Here is a 19,414-nt window from a genome sequence, read left to right on the forward strand (position 1 = left end):
GAGGGAAACGGTGGAGGGCACAATTGAGAAAGCCCGCGGGCAAAGGTTTCACAGTTTTCACGAAGCCTTCGTGTGCGAGGGTGAGGGAGTTGGGGTGCCTTCTTCCTCCCTCGCCGTTCTTGATTCTGGAAGCTTCATTAGGGTTTTATCGGTTTCTTGGACCCGGAAAAGCAGCGGCTTGAGCTCCAGGGGCGGGTCCCAAGGGTCTTGTCGCTGCTCCCGGGCCGTTTGGCCTCCTGGTGTTGGGGGAGGGGCGAGGGAGGCGCTGCTCGCGCCTCCTCTTGCGCTTGCGCGGCGGGCTCTGAGCGGGTAGGAGCGCGTGCGCGGTGACGTGGACGTCCGGTGCGCGCGCAGGCTCTTCAGCTGGAGCGGACACACGGTGTGCGAACCGAACAGAATAACCCGCCCCCAGCGGGATGTGAAGGACTCCGGGTGAAGCCGACCACGCCCCGCACGGTAACTCTCGGGCCTGGGTGGAGGGCGTCGCTTTAGTACTGGCCCGAAGAGAGTTTTTTGAGTTTGAAGCGCTTGTGGATTTGAACAGCGTGAGAAGCGTTCCGCTGTGCGATCTTCGCACGCACCGGCCAGGCCGGGCCTTGCGCGGGGCTGCCTTTGGCGCGCGCCTGTGGCCCCCGGAGCGAGGCTGCGCATGTCACCTCGCGCGCGCGTCCCCGGCTCACTTCCGCGTCGCGCAGCGAAGTAACTGGGAACATCGACGCCAGGAAGAGAAGCCACGAGGCGGGCGGGGTGAGAAGCGCCCTTGGCGCGGCCCTGCCCTCGCGTGCGTGGGGTGCCGCACCGCATGGTACGATCCGCGTGATGACTTTCAGCGCGGCGCGGGGCTTTAGGTCGAGAGCTGCGCTTGTGCGCTTTGCATTTTAGAGCTCAGGTCTCGGGGTTCCAAAACTCTGAGGGAAACGGTGCTGACGTCGCTTTTTCAGGAGCTGTGTGTAGCGTTTTGACACCTGTGTAAACGTCTTTTTTAGCATGTAATTTCTGGGCAAGTTGTTTGAGGCAGGACCGCGCGTGAGTTTAATAAAGGAGGGCGAGGAAGTGAGCCACACAGGAGTGGGAACTTGGTAAACAAAGGACCGGTGGCTAGTAAGTGCAGAAATGAGGGCGGGGAAAACAGGTGGGAAGAGCAGGTGTTATTTTCTTTTTCCCTCTGTGGGCAGCCTTTGGCTAGTTCTCCGTTTATGAGGTTTCCCGCGTCTGTTAAATTGTCAAGGAGGTCTTTACCCTCACTGGTAGGTGGGACTGGGATATAACAGGCTATTCGAGTACCACTAACCAAAGTTGAAGGATCTATGTGCGAAGAGCATGGAGAAGTTAGAGATCATTTCAAACTGAGCTGTGAGTGGAAAGTGGTAGTGTCTTCCCATGAAGATTTTTGCTTTGCTTTTGGAACCCTGGGGTTGCCTCTTCCTGGGGAGGGTGCAAGCTGAGAGGGGTGAAGGAGGTCTTAAAGGAGGGTGACTGACGGCAGAACAACGGGAGTGACCAAAGTACAGCCTTCTCTGAGAGAAGACCACGGTCGGGTTCGCGTCGCCGGAGCAGACACGTGGATCAAGGGAACTCTCGAGTCCACCCGCGCGCCCCCGTGGGTGTTGTGAAGGTTCTCAGGCTTCTATGGTGTAATCCCTGGCAAATACTGCCTGCTCTCCTTATTCTTTTTGGGCACGACGCCGCGGCTAGGCTGCAGGGAAAGTGCTTGGAGGCGGCGTGACGACTGCTGGGAAGGGGGCTGGCCCGAGAGGGTTGGGTGGCTGGTTCCGTAGTCTCCACGGTAACAGAATGCGACTGGATCCCGCCCTGCGTTCGGCAGGTTCCGGTCGGCGGCACGTGATGTGTCCGGACTCCTCTTCTCCGGAAGAGCTTTCTTTGCGGCATTTTTTCACGTGGTTGTCGGCTAGCTAACCTCTGCAGTTAAAAAGCGGTGATTTTGGGCCCTTGATAGTCGACGGCGACTGCTCTTCCCGGGTACTAGCAGGAACTAGCAGGAGGCCTTTTCACTTACAAGGGTATGGGATCAGTGCTGGTGCTTCTTGCTTCCCAGTGGTTATGTTTCCAGCGGTTGTGTGGGTTAAGTGGGTTGAGTTCACCTAACAAAAAACACATGCTTAGGACTTGAGGAAATTCAGTGCCCTGGGTACTTTGCCATACTTATTCTAGAGTAGGGTGGTAGTTTGATTACTAGCCGTTTCTGCCATAAACTGAGAGCTTGATTACCCCAAGTTATAGTTAAGGGACCATTCCTAGGAATAAAAAATGCTTCTGGAGTTAGCATTAACTGGTGGTATCTGGGAAGAGAAGGGATAGGACTTAATGTCTTCGGCAAATGCATTTCTGTGCCTTAAAACCTAACGTATTTCAGGTAGTATTTTGCGTCTTTACAGGATTGTGGTGATTATAAAATCCTCAGGATGTTGTCTGGCCCGAAGTTAAGTGCTTACTAATATAGATTGCAAGTATCACTTATTAAAATCAACCAAATGGTTAAGAATTGGTGGTTGGCTATTTTACTGTTTTTGCTACCATTTGCTGTTATGTTTTCTGATTATATCCAAGTTGTTTTTTTTTTTTTTTTAAGGTTTTAAATTTATTGACACAGGTAGTTCGCGCGCGCACGCGCAAGCAGGGGGAGGGGCAGAGGGAGAAGAGAAGCAGGTTCCCTGCTGAGCAGGGAGCCCTGAAAAGGGGGGCGGGGGCGCTAAATCTGAGAACCCCGGGATCATGACCTGTGCTGAAGGCGAACACTTAACGGCTCGGCCACCCATACGCCCCCCAGATTCTGTTTTTCTTAAGATTTTTTGAATTTCTCTGCCCATTGTATATTGGTAAATACCGACATTCTGATGAACTCATTCTCTTAAATTTTGTGTTTCAGAAACTTAGGTTAACTTAAACCATATTTTTGTAGTGAGTTTTTATTTTTATTTTTTGTAGTGATTACATTAAGGAGCAAACTTAGCATCTTGGTGCCTGCCATACGGTAATACATTTGTTGTACGAAAGGTTACCTTTTTTTTTTTTTTTTAAAGGATTCTGTTTATTTATTTGACAGAGATCACAAGTAGGCAGAGAGGCAAGCAGAGAGAGGGGGAGGCAGGCTCCCTGCTGAGCAGAGAGCCTGATGTGGGGCTGGATTTCAGGACCCTGAGATCATGACCTGAGACGAAGGCAGAGGCTTAACCCACTGAGCCACGCAGGCGCACCTCCCCCTTTTTTAAAGCAACTTTGGGAACATTCAGAATAGGTTGACTAGCATTTCTGCGTTTTTAAAGTAATATTATTTTGATTGGGTGCTTTTTTGGACGGGGGAAGTGTGGGAGGCAGGCAGTACATGAATCATTGAATTAGGTAACTACCTAGTTAACTGGTGTATTTTGTAAGTTGTGTGAGGGTCATGGCTTTAGTAGTTAAACATTTCCCAAAGAGGTCATTGGTGAAAAGACATTTAGAATAGGGACTCTGAAATTGTAGTGATTTATGGCATTTGTCACATTATCTGAAAACATTCTCTCTCAAAGCCTGTGTGTGTGTGTATGTTCTGATGGAACTTTTTTGGAATGTTGTTTATCATCCGCTAAACTTAACTTCCGTGGTTCATTACTATAGTTATATAGATAAATGCTTGATACTGAAAAGCTGAAGTGAGACTTTTCAAATGTTAAGCTGTAAGTGTACCCAAACTGTGGTCTTCCCTAAAGCTTTTAGAGAGCCAAATATAAGGTATTTTTAGAATCTTGCTGGGAATAGATTTATTTCTTCATGAGTAACTTAACCCTTCCTAAAGTACATTTGATTTTTGCAATCGGTTAAAGCCTTAGACTTTTGAGTGTTACTTGTGTGTCTGAAGTAGCTGAATATGCTGAATTGACTATCCTCTTATTCTAAGATCCTGTATAGATCCCAGAAATGTAGGCGTGCTTACAGTGGACTCTGCTTAAAGATTGGCATGGAATAAGAATTCAGTTTCTTGGGGCGCCTGGGTGGCTCATTGGTTTAAAGCCTCTGCCTTCGGCTCAGGTCATGATCCCAGGGTTCTGGGATCAAGCCCCACATCGGGCTCTCTGCTACGCGGGGAGCCTGCTTCCTCCTCCTCTCTCTCTGCCTGCCTCTCTGCCTACTTGTGATCTTTGTCTGTCAAGTAAATAAATAAAATCTTAATTTGTTTCTATACTAGTGGCAGTATAGGGTTCAAGAAATAGAGATTGTTTTGGTCATAAGTTAGGTTTTTGGTTTTATGCATTTTCATCAACTCATGGAATAGTTTGGAGGTTTTTTTTTTTGTTGTTGTTTTTTTTAAATGCCTTACACAGATCAGAAGTCTGAAAGCTCTTTTTCCTGTCTTCATACACATTTTTACATTGTTTTTATATTTGTTATCTGTGCAGAATTCAAATAGAGCAGGCTGAATTTTCTGCACTTAATTTCTTTGTTTAGGCAAAAAGAATAATTGAAATGTATATGTATGAAGTTAGCATAAAATTTACTCAGTGCATTCTGTAACACTAAATGGGATATCTGTCAGTTGAATCTTTGACATTTCATAGATTTTTAAGAGTGCTTTTTATTTTTGATGGGGTTTGTGCAGAGGGGGAGAGAGAGGGAGAATCTTAGGCATGCTCCATGCCCAGCACAGACCCTGTTGGGGTCCATCTCAAAAACCTGAGATGTGACCTGAGCCAAAATCCAGAGTCAAACGCTTAGTGGACTGAGCCACTCAGGTGCCCCTTAAGAGTGCTTTTTAAAGTATTAGTTAAAACTTCTTTGCTCTAGTTTTACCTGTAATCTGAAAGCTAAGATTTTACTATTATAGAAGATAATGTTTAAGAAATTTTGAACCCTTTAATATATTCATAGGTTTGGAATAGCTGAATTTTTTTTCAGTTAGTTCTTTGCCACCTTAGTTATATTTAAATTGTACTTAAAAAGAATGTTGTACATAATTGTTTGCAAAAATTGCTGGTGGTTTGTGAGGAAAAACTTTGAACTTTATGAACTGAGTACAAGATTTTGCATTGTTTGAGTTATATGCCATTGTAGAGGTTATTTGTGAACTGTCTAAGCTTTACTATTTTTATAGTCACCTTAATTTTGATTTTTTAAAAAAAGACTGTATATGTTTATTTGAGAGAGAGAGCAAACAAGGGAGAGAGCACAAGCAGGGGGAGAGGCAGGCAGAGGGAGAGGCTGAAGCAGGCTTACTGCCACGCAGAGAGCCCCATGTGGGGCTTGATCCCAGTACCCTGAAATCATGCCCTGAGCAGAGGGCAGGCGCTTAACTGACTGAGCCACCCAGGCGCCCCTTAATTTTGATTTCTAAGTCTGTTCAAATTTTGCCTTATCAATCTCTGTTAGGTGTTGCCTAAACTTGTTAGTTTTAGGAAATAATAAGCTTAATTGTCTTAAGCCTGAAGCGGCCTTTGGAAAGAATCACCCTAAATTCTATCTCTTAAGAGTAAGATCCAAATCAGAGAAGATACATATTTTTTTTAATCTTTCCTGGGTATTAGTGTTTTAGTGTAAGGAAGTAGGTTTCTTTTTTTATGTCTAGCTATAATAGGAAACAGTAGTCAACCTTTTTTTGAAGTCTTGACTTTTAAAATATCTATTATCCTCAGGCTAATTGTGAATATTTTAGGTTCCGGAGATTTTTCTGTTCCTTTGGTTAGTTCTCTAAAAAGAGGTAAAGTTCAGATCATATGATTTTTGCTGCTTGTCAGTAGCTCTGATTAAAGATAAAATTAGGCTTTTTAATTAAAATTAGAACCAATAAAAGATGGATTTGATTAATCAAAATTACTGACCCACTTAAACAGGAGTAGTGATGTAGCATCTTTTTGTGTAAAAGCTAATTGGAGATAACTTTATATTTGTAGAGTATTTAGGTAATTGAACGGCATCAGTTCAATATAACAACCTGAGATTTCTTTTTTTTTTTTTTTTAAGATTTTATTTATTTATTTGACAGAGATCACAAGCAAGCAGAGAGGCAGGCGGGGGGTGGGACGTGGAATCAGGCTCCCTGCTGAGCAGAGAGCCGATGTGGGGCTAGATCCTAGGACCCTGAGATCATGACCTGAGTCGAAGGCAGAGGCTTAACCCATTGAGCCACCCAGGTGAACCCCCTGAGATTTCTTTATAACTTTTTATTGAGATATAAGTCACATAATATAAAATGTACAATTTTAAAGAGTACACTTCACTGGTTTTTAGTTCCTGAACATTTCTGTCACAAAGAAACCCCATCCATACCTGTTAGCTTTTGTCCCAGTTATCCCTCTCTCCTTCCCGTGGCTACCACTAATCTACTTCTGTCTCTACAGATTTATTTATTTTGGACGTTACATATAAATGAAATCATACAATATTTGTGGGATTTTTCATTCGAACTTTAAAAAATTAACCAGTTTTAACCCTTTTTTGAATAGGTTGTATGTTCACAAGGGAAAAAATTTAGAACATGTTTTCCCTTGTTACAGCCAACAATGCTAGTTCCTTTTGTTTCCTTACAAATAGTCTATATATGTCAGGCAAATACATACGTATTCTTTTTTTTTCTTTGGCTTTTTGTTTTTAACTTTATAAAGAAGTGTAGCATAATCTACCACTCTTTGGAACATTTTGCCCTTAACATATCTTGTAAAATAGGAGTACCGAATATTTATATATTATCCATTTTAGCTGCAGAGTATTCCATTCTTTAGATGTAGCACCATTTATTTAACCAGTCTTTCTTGATGGATTCTCCCACACCCCCAAAGTCTTTTGCTATTATACAGAGAAATACAGGGAAGGATCTTGTATGCATCACTTATGGATGTGTGTCTGTGCGTGCATGTGCATACTTAAGATAAGGCCTTAGAGGGGTGCCTGGGTGGCTCAGTGGGTTAAGCCTCTGCCTTTGGCTCAGGTCGTGATCCTGGGGTCCTGGGATCGAGCCCCACATCGGGCTCTCTGCTCAGCGGGGAGCCTGCTTCCCCCTCTCTCTTTGCCTGCCTCTCTGCATACTTGTGATCTCTCTCTGTCAAATATATAAATAAAATCTTCAAAAAAAAAAAGGCCTTAGAAGAACTGTTGTTTCATAGGATATATGCATTTGTACTTCTTATATTTTCATGTTGCCCTCTATCATAGAGATTCTGTTGTTTTATAGTCTCAGCATCTTGTTAGATGAGAACATTGGTTGATTTGCAGCCTTTCCAACACCTCTACCAAATTTTGATTTTTGCTGGTGTGATAGGGTAAAAGACAGTGTCAAGATGGTTTTCATTTGCGTTTCTCTTATTTTGACATTCTGTACATTTTTATAGGTGTTTGGTTTTCCTGTGTTTTACCTACTTTTTGATACAGTACAGGGCTGCAAATATGTTTTCTTTTTTAGGATTTTCCTAATTTTTCTCTACTGTAGGAGTACAGTATATAATTATATATAGCATACAAAATATATTAATCGACTGTTTATGTTATGGTAAGCCTTCCATCAGCAATAGACTGTCAGTATTTAAGTTTTTGAGGAGTCAGAAGTTACATGTGGATTTTCACCTGTGTGTGCAGTGAGGGGAGGTCAAGGTCCTACCTAATAACCCCTGAGTTGCTCAGGGGTCAACTATAATTAGATTAAAATGAGATCTTTCTTTCTGTTTCTTCCTCTCCTCTCCTCTCCCCTCCTCTCTTCTCTTCTCCTCTCCTCTCCTTTCGTTTTCTTTCTGAGAGATTGCAGGGGAAGGGGCAGAGGGAGGGGTAGCGGGAGAGAGAATCCCAAGCAGTCTGACGTAGGGCTCTATCTCACGACCCTGAGATCATGACCTGAGCTGAAATCAAGAGTTGACTGCTTAACTGACTGAGTCACCCAGGTGCCCCTAAAAGGAATTTTAAAAAGATATTAAATATTCTGGACTGAATATCCTTACAGTGGTGAGAGAAAGCTAGAAGCAAAGTCTTCAAAGAGTTGAGGAATATATTTTGGGGATACCATGACCATTCTTGTATTTATAACAAAACAAACATTCTCTTGATTGAAAGGGTTTTGTTTGTTTTTTGTTGCAGGCTGGGAAGGCCACTGTGACTATGTGGTGAGTACAGTTATCTTACGACTGAGTTTCCCATTGGAATCATGGAGGAGAAACAGCAGGTTATATTGGCTAATCAAGATGGCGGAACAGTGGCAGGAGCAGCACCTACCTTTTTTGTCATCCTAAAACAGCCAGGAAATGGCAAAACTGATCAAGGAATTTTGGTTACTAATCGGGATGCCTGTGCTTTGGCTAGCAGTGTGTCATCACCAGGAAAATCTAAAGGGAAGATTTGTCTTCCAGCTGATTGTACTGTGGGAGGAATCACTGTCACTCTGGATAACAACAGTATGTGGAATGAATTCTATCATCGAAGCACAGAGATGATTCTGACCAAGCAGGGAAGACGCATGTTTCCATACTGTCGTTACTGGATAACAGGTTTAGATTCAAATATGAAGTATATCCTTGTCATGGATATATCTCCTGTGGATAACCATCGTTATAAGTGGAATGGTCGCTGGTGGGAACCAAGTGGGAAGGCTGAGCCCCATGTTTTGGGGAGGGTTTTTATTCATCCAGAATCTCCTTCCACAGGCCATTATTGGATGCATCAGCCAGTATCTTTCTATAAACTCAAACTTACCAACAATACATTGGACCAAGAAGGGCATATCATCTTGCACTCTATGCATCGGTACCTGCCAAGGCTTCATTTGGTGCCTGCAGAAAAGGCTACTGAAGTGATACAGTTAAATGGCCCTGGTGTCCACACTTTTACCTTTCCACAGACGGAATTCTTTGCAGTAACAGCTTACCAGAACATTCAGATTACCCAGCTGAAAATAGATTACAATCCATTTGCTAAAGGCTTCCGGGATGATGGGCTGAATAGTAAACCCCAGAGAGATGGAAAGCAAAAGAACAGCTCTGACCAGGAAGGGAATAGTGTTCCCAGTTCTCCTGGTCAGCGAGTCCGTCTTACAGAAGGTGAGGGGTCAGAGATACAGCTAACTGATTCAGATTCTTTATCGAGGGGTCATGAAACGTCAGGCAAGTGTTTGGAGAAGCCTTCTCTTAGTATAAAACGGGACTTTCTTGGTTTCATGGATATTGATTCAGCCCTTGGTGAAGTTCCTCAATTGAAACAAGAGGTTTCTGAAAGGTAGGTAATAGCCTTTCTGTTCTTAGAGATAAAAGGAAAATTTTGGATTTAATACATTGGTTGTGTGGACTGCTGACTTAAGCCAGTATCAAATATACCACAGTTGCTTTTACATTTTGCGAAGTGACAGTTCATTTTTTTGTAATGAATGTGAGTTGGGTTTAGGATTTAGAATTATAGGCAAATTAGATGGTTTTTCAGAATGGGGACCTTTTGCTCATTTAGATATATAGAGTTTTTAGATTTAGGATTTTGTTGATTGTGCATGACTGTTCCTTGGTAATATGTATAGAGAGAACTCTTCATTAATTGGGGGATGGAAAGGAAAATACTTTCATATCATAACTGAAACAGTTGAGGCACAGAAGGGATTCAAAGTAAACTTACTTTTATCTATTTCAGAATTTAACGCTCTGTGGACAGCTAATATCCATAAGTTGACTACAAAATAAGCTGAAAATCCTTATATGTTAAAATAGCATCATGTGCTGTTGTTTTTTTATTTGAACTTGCATTACTTACTATTTTTTAATTGAAGACTTAGTTTTTTTAGAGCGGTTTCAGGTTCACAGCAAAATTGAGAGGAAGGTGTAGAGATTTCCCACATACCCTCTGCTGACGCACATGCATCCTCCACTATCAACACCCCCCACAAAAGTAATATATTTGTTGCAGTTTATAAACCATTGACACATCATAATCATCCAAAGTCCGTAGATTACATTAGGGTTCATTTTTAGTGCTTTATATTCTATGAATTTGGGCAAGTAATGATCTGTGTGTGCCATTAAAATATCACATAGTATTTTCATTGCCTAAAAATCCTCTCCTCTGTTAATCCTTCCCTTCCCTCCTAACCTCTGGCAGCTTCTGATCTTTTTATTGTTTCTCAAGCTTTGCCTTGTCCAGATTGTCATATAGTTGGAATCATAATGTATGTAACCTTTTCACATTGATTTCTTTCACTTAGTAGTATGTATTCAAGTTTCCTTCCTGTCTTCTCCTGATTTGATAGCACATTTCTTTTTAGTGCTAAGTAGTACTCCATTGTCCGAATGTACCAGTTTGTTTATCCATTCACCTACTAAAGGGCATCTTGGCTGCTTCCAAGTTTTGGCAATTATGAGTAAAGCGCCCATAAACATTCATGTCAGTTTTTCAGATTGAGTAGGTACCAAGGAGCGTGATTGCTAAATCGTATGGTAGGAGTATGTTAGATTGGTAAAAAAATTTCCAAATTGTCTTTTAAAGTGGCTGTGCTGTTTTGCATTCCAAGCAGTAGTGAATGAGACTTGCTGTTGTTCTGCCTCCTTCTCAGCATTTGATGTTGTCAGTTTTCTGGATTTTGGCAATTCTGATAGGTGTATAGTAGTATCTCGTTACTTTAATTTGTAATTCCCTGATGGCAGGCAATGTGGAGACTCTTTTCCTTTTCATACACTTAATTGCCGTCTGTATATTTTCTTTGGTGTGGTGTCTGCTAAGGTCTGTGGTCCTTTTTTTTTTTTTTTTTCTTTCTTTGGTTAAGATTTTATTTACTTAGCACATAAGTTAGGGGAGGGACAGAAGGAGAAGGAGAGAGAGACTCTGAAGCAGGCTCTGCTCTAAGCACAGAGTCCAGAGTCCAGAGCTGGATGTGGAACTTGATCACACAACCTTGAGATCATGAGGTGAGCTGAAATCAAGAGTTGGTTGCTTAACTGACTGAGTCACTCAGGTACTCCTGTGGTCCATTTTTAAATTATACTTTTTCTTAAGTTTTTAGAGGTTTTTTTTTTTTTTTTTTTTAATATTTTGAAATAGCAGTCCTCTATCAGATATGGCTCTTGCAGGTATCTTCTCCCAGTCTGTGGCTTCTCTTCTCGTCTCTTGATACTGTCTTTCACAGAGCAGTTTATTTTTATGAAGTTCAGCCTGTGAGTTATTTCTTTCATGGATCTTGCCTTTGGTGCTGTATTTAAAATGTCCATACTTACGACATATAGGCTTCCTCCTGTGCTCTCTTCTAGGACTCTTACGGTTTAGTGTTTCACATTTCATTTTATTACCCATTTTGATCCATTTGTTTTTTGTGAAGGGTGGAAGGGGTGTGTCTAGATTTAGTTTTTTGCATGTGGATGTCCTGCCATTCCAGTACCAGTTGTTGAGAAGATGATCTTTGCTCTATTGTATTGTCTTTTGCTCCTTTATCAAAGATCAGGTGACTCTATTTATGGGGGGCTATTTCTGGCCTCTCTAGTCTGTTCCACTGACCTATTTGTTTATTCTTTCACCAATACCACACTGTGTTGGTTACTTTATAGTAAGCTTGGAGTGGGGAAGTATCAGCCCTCCAACTTTGTACTCCTCCCTCTTTTTTTTTTAAGATTTTTATTTATTTATTTGACAGAGAGCTATATATAGAGAGAGCACAAGTAGGCAGAGAGGCAGACAGAGAGAGAGGGAGAAGCAGGCTTCGTGCCGAGCAGGGAACCCCATGTGGGACTGGATCCCAGGACCCTGGGATTATGACCTGAGCCAAAAAGACGCTTAACTGACTGAGCCACCCAGGCGCCCTTCCTTCCTCCTTTAATAATGTATTGGGTGTTGGCTATTCTGGGTCTTTTCCTTCTTCACATGACGTTAGAATCAGAATCAGTTTATCGGTATCCACAAATAACTTGCTGGGATTTTAGTTGTGGTTGCATTGAACCTTTAGATCAACTTGGGAAGAACTGCCAGCTTGACTATATTGATTGTGTGCATCTGTGAATGTGGAATCTCTTTCTATTTAGCTTTTTATTTATTTTTTTGGTTTTACTCAAATTCAGGTTAGTTAATATGGTGTATTATTTTCAGAGTAGAATCTAGTGACTCATCAGTTGCATATAACACCCAGTGCTCATTATATCAAGTGTCCTTCTTAGTACCCATCACCCAGTTACCCTATCCCCCACTCACATCTCATCCAGCAACCCTCAGTGTGTTTCCTATAGTTAAGAGTTTCTTATGATTTGCCTCCCTCTGTTTTTATCTCACTTTATCTTTCCTTCTCTTCCCCTGTGTTCATCAGTTTTGTTTCTTAAATTTCACCTATGAGTGAAATCATACGGTATTTGTCTTTCTCTGACTGATTTATTTCACTTAGCTTAATTCTTAGTTCCATATATGTCATTGTAAATGGCAAGATTTCATTCTTTTTTATGGCTGAGTAATAACTCGTGTGTGTGTGTGTGTGTGTGTGTGTATCAATCACATCTTTATCTGTTTAGCTCTTTAATTTCTTTTATCTGAGTGTTATCACTTGCCTCATGTAGATCTTGTATTTGTGTGGGGGGGGCTGTTTTTTTATTTCTTTTGAGCTCTGTCCGCAGTGTGGGGCCTGAACACAGGGCCCCAAGATCAAGAGTTGTATGCCCTACTGACTAAGCCAGCCAGGTGCCCAATCTTGTACATATTTTGTTGGATTTATACTTAGGCATTTCATTTTTTTGGGTGATAATGTACATAGTATTGTGTTTTTTTAAAAAAGATTTCATTTATTTATTTGACAGTGAGAGGTTACAAGTAGGCGGAGCAGCAGGCATATAGAGAGTGGGGGGGAAACAGGCTCCCCGTTGAGCAGAGAAGCCTGATGCAGGGCTCGATATTAGGACCCTGAGATCATGACCTGAGTCCAAACCAAGAGTCGTCTGCTTGATCAACTGAGCCACCCAGGCACCCCTATATATTTGATTGATTTGTATACTCTTCTTTTTTTCTTCTTCTTCTTTTTTTTTTTTTAAAGCCTGGCTCAAGGCTTACTGATTTTTTTTATTAAGATACTATTTTTAAGTAATCTGTGCACCCAGTGTGAGACTCAAACCCACAACCCCGAGATCAGAAGTCACATGTTTTACCTACTGAGTCAGCCAGCTGCCCCTAGAGGCTTATTGATTTTTTTTTTTAAGATTTTTTTATTAATTTATTTGACAGACAGATCACAAGTAGGCAGAGAGGCAGGCAGAGAGAGAGGAAGGGAAGCAGGCTCCCCGCTGAGCAGAGAGCCCGATGCGGGGCTCAATCCCAGGACCCTGAGATCATGACCTGAGCCGAAGACAGAGGCTTCAACCCACTGAGCCACCCAGGTGCCCCGAGGCTTATTGATTTTATTCATCTTTTCAGAGTAGGAGCTTTTGGCTATTTCTGTTTGTTCAGGTCAGTTAGGCCCTGGTTGACTACTTTCTCTAGAGGTGAGTCCTCATTTTTACTTCCCCCTGCGCTCCCGGTACTCCCGCCTGTGAGGGAATATCTACTGTGAGAACCTGATCTAGCTTCTGGGGATAAAGCTCATAAAAAGTGTGGGAGTTCTTCTTTGTACTGGAGTTTTTAACTTACAGAGTTATTCACACTGAGCCTCTAGCAATTTGTTGGTTCTAATTCAGGTTTTTCTACCCTGGCTGTCACTGGTTCCTGAGTTGGTTTTTACTTATTAGTCTCTGCTGCACTAAAGCCATGACCCCTTGTATTCACCTGTCTGTCTCAGTAGTTTGCACTGTGTCTTCACCTCTCCACATCTTATAGATCCAAGAAGAGTTGATTTTTCAGTCTGTTTAGCCTTTTACTTGTTTAGGATACAGTGGCAACTTCCAGGCTTCTTACATGTGGAACTAGAAATCAGAAACTTGCCTTATTTGGAATGTTAGAAAACAAGTGTAGCGGAACTAAATCCCAGCCCAGTACTTTTTCTTGTCTTTCTCACTTAATTCATATCCCCATTAACAATTACTGTTCTTCGAGTTTGAAATCCCCATGCTTATGAGTTCCCCTTGACTTGTTTATGGACAAAATAGTGCTTCGCTTTTTCTAAATGTGGTTTTTAGAGTGAGTGCTCTTTTCAATTTTTGTTTATCACTATAGTATTATTTTTATAGTTGTAACTAGTGAATGCCATCTATAATAACTGGTTTTCCAACCACAGTCTTATCTTAATTACCCAACACAATTAAAAAGAATTTTTGAACAGTTCACTATCAGTATTTTTATGCTCATTATAATGAAGAATTTGTTTTTATTATGTTTATTTTTTAAAAAGATTTATTTTAGACTGTGAGAGTGTGTGTGTGCTTGTGAACCTGAGTGAGGGGATGCACAGAGGGAGAAGGAGAGAATCCTCAAGCAGACTACCTGCTGAGGGTGGGGGTGTCCCTTATATGGGAATCTTGATCCCAGGACCCTGAGATCATGACCTGAGCAGAAATCAAGAGTGTCATGGTGGATGTTTAGGTGACTGAGCCACACAGGCGCCCCCGAGAATTTATTTTTAAAATTACTTTGGAGGCCTGGGTAGAAGGAGTTTGTTAGCTGAAAGGGTCAGGTGTATTTGTTATAGACAGTAGTTTTTCGGTGTACGTGGTCAAGCTGCTTCTCTTAATGGATCAAGAAAATGGTTCCGATTTACAAATTCATGATCTGTCGCTGAAAGGAAAAAATAAATAACAACTTGAAGTGCATGCTCCAAGAAACAGCATTATTTTCAGTTGTGAAAACAGTGTTTAGCTGTATACAGACTTTGTCTCCAAATGCTTGTTTGGGAGCTCAGATTATTTTTAGGCAGGTGTTGGCTAATCTGGCCTGCAGCCTGTTTTGTATGGACATAAGAATATGTAAGAAGGGACTATATGAGTCCTGCAAAGCCTTAAGTATGTACTATGTTCCTCTCTACACAGAAAGTTTGCCAGTCTCCTGTTTGTTGATTTTAAAGTTTTTTTTTTTAATCATACATATATATTTTTATTCTTTGTCTCTTCTGTGCTTAATCGACTGAAATAGATTATATCCTATCATTCCATTTTAATTGTTTCAGTTAATATCCTCAGTGGGTTCTTTATTTGTGAATTTAGTGACCACTATCTAGGCTTTGTTACGTAATGCTGTTTTTTGACCATCTCCTACTAGTTTAAAGTCTTTTTTATTTCTCGGTCTTTATTATACCATTTACGTGGTTCTCCTAACTCCTGATACTTCCTTTTATTTCCCAGCTATCTTCATTGGTTCCTTCTAATGTATTCAGCCATTTATTAAATAGTGGTATTGCCAGGTATTCTGTTCTTATGGTCTTATTCTTGATTTTGTCTTCTGTTTTCATGTAATATTGATTATTTACTTTTTTTTTTTTTTAAGATTTTATTTATTTGACAGAGGGAACACAGGCAGGGGCAGTGGAAGAGGGAGAAGCAGGCTTCCCACTGTGTTGGGAGCCCGATGTGGGGCTTGATCCCAGCACCCTGGGATCATGACGTGAGCTGAAGGCAGACGCTTAAGGACTGAGCCACTCAGGTGCCCGATATTGATTATTTTGAAAGCCAGTAGTATGTCTAGCTTAGATTTGATTTCTTAGCTCCACACCTTTAAATCATCCTGACTCCTGGAATTTTACCTGTGGTGTACATTGTAATTGCCAACTCCAACTAATTTTTTCATCTTTTTTTTTTTTTTAAAAGATTTTATTTATTTATTTGACAGAGAAAGATCACAAGTAGGCAGAGAGGCAGGCAGAGAGAGAGGGGGAAGCAGGCTCCCTGCCGAGCAGAGAGCCCGATGCGGGGCTGGATCCCAGGACTCTGGGATCATGACCCGAGCCGAAGGTAAAGGCTTAACCCACTGAGCCACCCCGGTGCCCCCAATTTTTTCATCTTAAAACTTTTCTGGGTAGCCTGGGTGGCACAGTCTGTTAAGTGTCTGCCTTTGGCTCAGGTGTTGATCCCAGGGTCCTGGGATTGAGTCCGGAGTTGGGCTCCTTTCTCAGCGGGGAGCCTGCTTCTCCCTTGGCCTGCTGCTCTCCCTGCTTGTGCACGCTCTCTCCTTCCTTCTCTCTCCCTGACAAATAAACTCTAACCAAAGAAAAATCTACTTTTCTTTTATATTAGCTATTATTCTTTCACATTGGAAATCTGTACATTATTTTTGCCTCCCTCCACAAATCCCAACATTGTGCTGTTGATGGATATTTAGATTGTTTCTAGTTTTGACTGTTAGTAATAAAGCTACTATGAATATTCTTGAAAATGACTTCAGGTAGACATGTGCATTAATCTTTGTTATATATCTGGAAGTAGAATTGCTGGGGCATAGAATTGCTGTATTTTAGTTTTAGTAGGTATGTAATGCCAGAATTTTTCAGAATGATTTTATCAGTTTACACTTCTACCAACAATCCTGTTACTTCCACATCTTTGTCAACACTTAGTCTTTTTTTTGTTTTTATCTGCTTTGGTGGTCACAGATTTTTGAGGCAGCTAATTTCATTACTGGATCACTGCTTATTTTGCGTAAGTTGAAGTTTGTATCTTTTAATCTTTGTGCTCCCTCTTTCATAAGTTTGCTTCACTTTCTTTTTTTAAGGTAATTGTTTTAGAGGGCAGAATTAATCCAATACCCTCTTTGATATGACTGACGTTTAAACATTGGACAAAAAATTCTTTATATCCCGCCAAGAGTTGTGTTCTCCTTTATTTAGGCATTAACTAAACATGACTGACCGTCTTCTGTTTTCGGTACTTTTCTAAGCCCCAACCAAAGTAACTCTTGCCTTAATGATACTACTACCTTCTACATAATTTAAACCTAAACATTCACAGATCCTTCAACTTTTCCATGTGTGGCATAGTTTTAATTTTTTTTTTACATTTGATTGGCTAATTGAACACTGTGTACTCCTTGTGTATACCTGGAATCACTGTGTATACCTTGTGTATACCTGGGATCACTGGTACATGTATTTTTTTCCCAAAGAAACGGGAAAAGGTAGGACGCTGGGATCATGGCCTGAGCCGAAGGTGTTTATTACCTTTTTCCCGTACGTCAGAATGCAAGAAGTGAGAATGACGTTATTATAGAGAAGAACCACTCTGACCTAATAGGAAAGAAAAGATTAAGTCACAGATACCAAATTAGAAATGTATGAAGTGGTTTTGCAAAATAGTGCTCTGTAGTCTAGAATCCTTTTTTAATCTCAACAGTGAACATCCTATGTTAGGCATTTTCAGAGGGCAGTGTTGATATCCATAAAATGAATTTAATCAGGCCTCTTGATGGACCTTGACATTGTTTCAGTTGTTTGGCCATGACAAATAATGTAGCAATGAAATTTCTCATGCACATATTCTTGGACACTTTTCCAAATACAAGGATCAGTTCATAGGAATGGAACTGCCTGGATCAAAGGGTGTACAGGTTTTAAAATTTGATTAATTGCCTAATTCAATAACAAAAGTTTAAAACCACTTACATCTCCAGCCTTAGTGTATGAGCCTACTGATTTCTGTACTGTCTCTTCTGCTAACATGGTGGTCCAAAATACCCATTCCCACTGCATACCATCTTGACTGGTTTCCCAGTTGCTTTTTTCCCCCCTGCAGTCTATGCTTTACTTAGCAGACTGAATGTTCTTTGAAAAATGTGAATTAGATTGTCATTCTTCTCTTAAAACCCCTCAGTGGCTTATTATTATACTTTAAAGACTCCTTGTCTTATCTCTTTGGACTTAATCTTGTACCATACTTTCCTGAGTGTGCTGCACTTCAGCCACCTCAGTTCACCCCTTTTCCTTTAATACTTAGTTCCTTTTGCCTTTTTTTTTTTTTTTAAGATTTTATTTATTTATTTGATAGAGAGCACAAGCAGGGGGAGCAGGAGAGAGAGAAGCAGGCTCCCTGTTGAGCACGGAGCCCAATGTGGGGCTCCATACCGGGACTCTGGGATCATGATCTGAGTTGAAGGTGGACACTTAACCCACTGAGCCATTCAGGCACCCATTCCCTTTGCTTTTAATGCCTTAGGTGTTTCTGCATATTATTATACCTTTGGTACCCCCTCATCTTTCAGGTCTAGTTTCATACTTACTTTTTTAAATCCATTATCTTATTTTTATTGAATTTCTCTGTTTTGGTCTTTCAGGGTTTTTATGGCGTTCATCAGCTATCATCTTACTGGGTTGGCTAGTATATATGCTGCTTTTCTTACTAGCTTATAAGCTTTGTGAGAGTAAGGATCTTGTTTTACCTAGTACTGATTGCTCAGCCCTTGAGTGATAATCTGTAGGTAGTTAATAAATATTTGAATTTGTGTAGTTTAACCAAAACCTGAATAATGTCAATGAAATGAAATTTCTGGAATATTAGAAATACCATTTATGAACACTCATTTGATATTTCATTACTTTGAGTAATTAGCAGTAAATCTTTAACTTGTCATTTAATTTGTTATGTTCCTATCTAAGGTTATGATATATTTCAGTGTAGTTTTAGGGGAGAGTGTTTTACCCTTTGGAAGTTAGAGTTTCTTATTAGTGAGAGATGGTGTTTTTATATTATCCTCTTTCCAGGATCTTTAGTTTCTTTCTACTTCCTACCATTTTTTCTTTTTTTGCTTTGCTTTCCTCCTCCTCCTCCTTTTTTTTTTTTTAAGACACGACAAAGTTTTTTCTTAGTTGTTTTTTTCCATTATTATTTACTCCCCCTTCCCTTCTTTTATTTATGGTCAGTGTTGTTGAATGAGTAATCTCCACCCATTGCTTGAGTTATGTCACTTACTTCTTTCTTAATATCCCCTGCAGTCTGCCTTTCCTGGTCATATTACTGTACTTGTCCTCTTGAAGGTCATGTGTAAAGCACTTAACAGGTTGATCAGCCTATTTATGTCCTTATTACCAGTATTCTGACATTACCTGGCAAATAAAATCCTTCATTTCTCTTTAGATAATACTATCCTTATCCTTCTTTGCTCTTTAGAACATTATCTTTTCAGCCTTCAAGCTGGATATTTTAAAAAATTATTCTTCTTACTCTGTTTACACCATTACTTTTAGTGCATCTTGTGATTCTAACTATCTTATGTGGTAACTTCCAAAGGACACCATTTTTAGATTTTTTTTTTTTAAGATTTTATTTGAGAGAGAAAGAGAGCACAAGAGCTAGAGAGAGAGAACACGAGCAGGGAGGGTAGAGGGAGAAGCAAGCTCCCTGCAGAGCAGGGAGCTGGATGCGGGGCTTGCTTGCAGGACCCTGGGATCATGACCTGAGCTGAAGGCTTAACTGACTGAGCCATCCAGGTGCCCCCCATTTTTAGATCTTTTTCAGCCTAATTAATTAATTAATTATTTTTTTCAATTAATTTATTTATATCAGACCATCATAGTTTCTTTTGAGGCTAAAAATGTGGGAATCATCCTTGATGATACTGTTACTCTCTATTGTCCTGCTCTCCCACA

General features: G+C 40.7%; 1 protein-coding gene across 1 annotated transcript in view; it reads left to right on the forward strand.

Annotated features, from left to right (window-relative positions):
* The first annotated feature begins 323 nt into the window (after positions 1-323).
* MGA (MAX dimerization protein MGA) overlaps positions 324-19,414 on the forward strand; it is a 103,804-nt gene continuing 84,713 nt past the window's right edge. Inside the window, exons 1-2 of the mRNA XM_080808788.1 lie at positions 324-456; positions 8,056-9,186. Of these exons, the coding sequence (XP_080664914.1) occupies positions 8,123-9,186 (1,064 nt within the window). The 5' untranslated portion in view covers positions 324-456; positions 8,056-8,122. The remainder of the gene's footprint in view (positions 457-8,055; positions 9,187-19,414) is intronic.

The sequence above is a fragment of the Martes martes genome (genome assembly GCF_963455335.1).
Source record: "Martes martes genome assembly, chromosome: 7".
NCBI lineage: Eukaryota > Metazoa > Chordata > Mammalia > Carnivora > Mustelidae > Martes > Martes martes.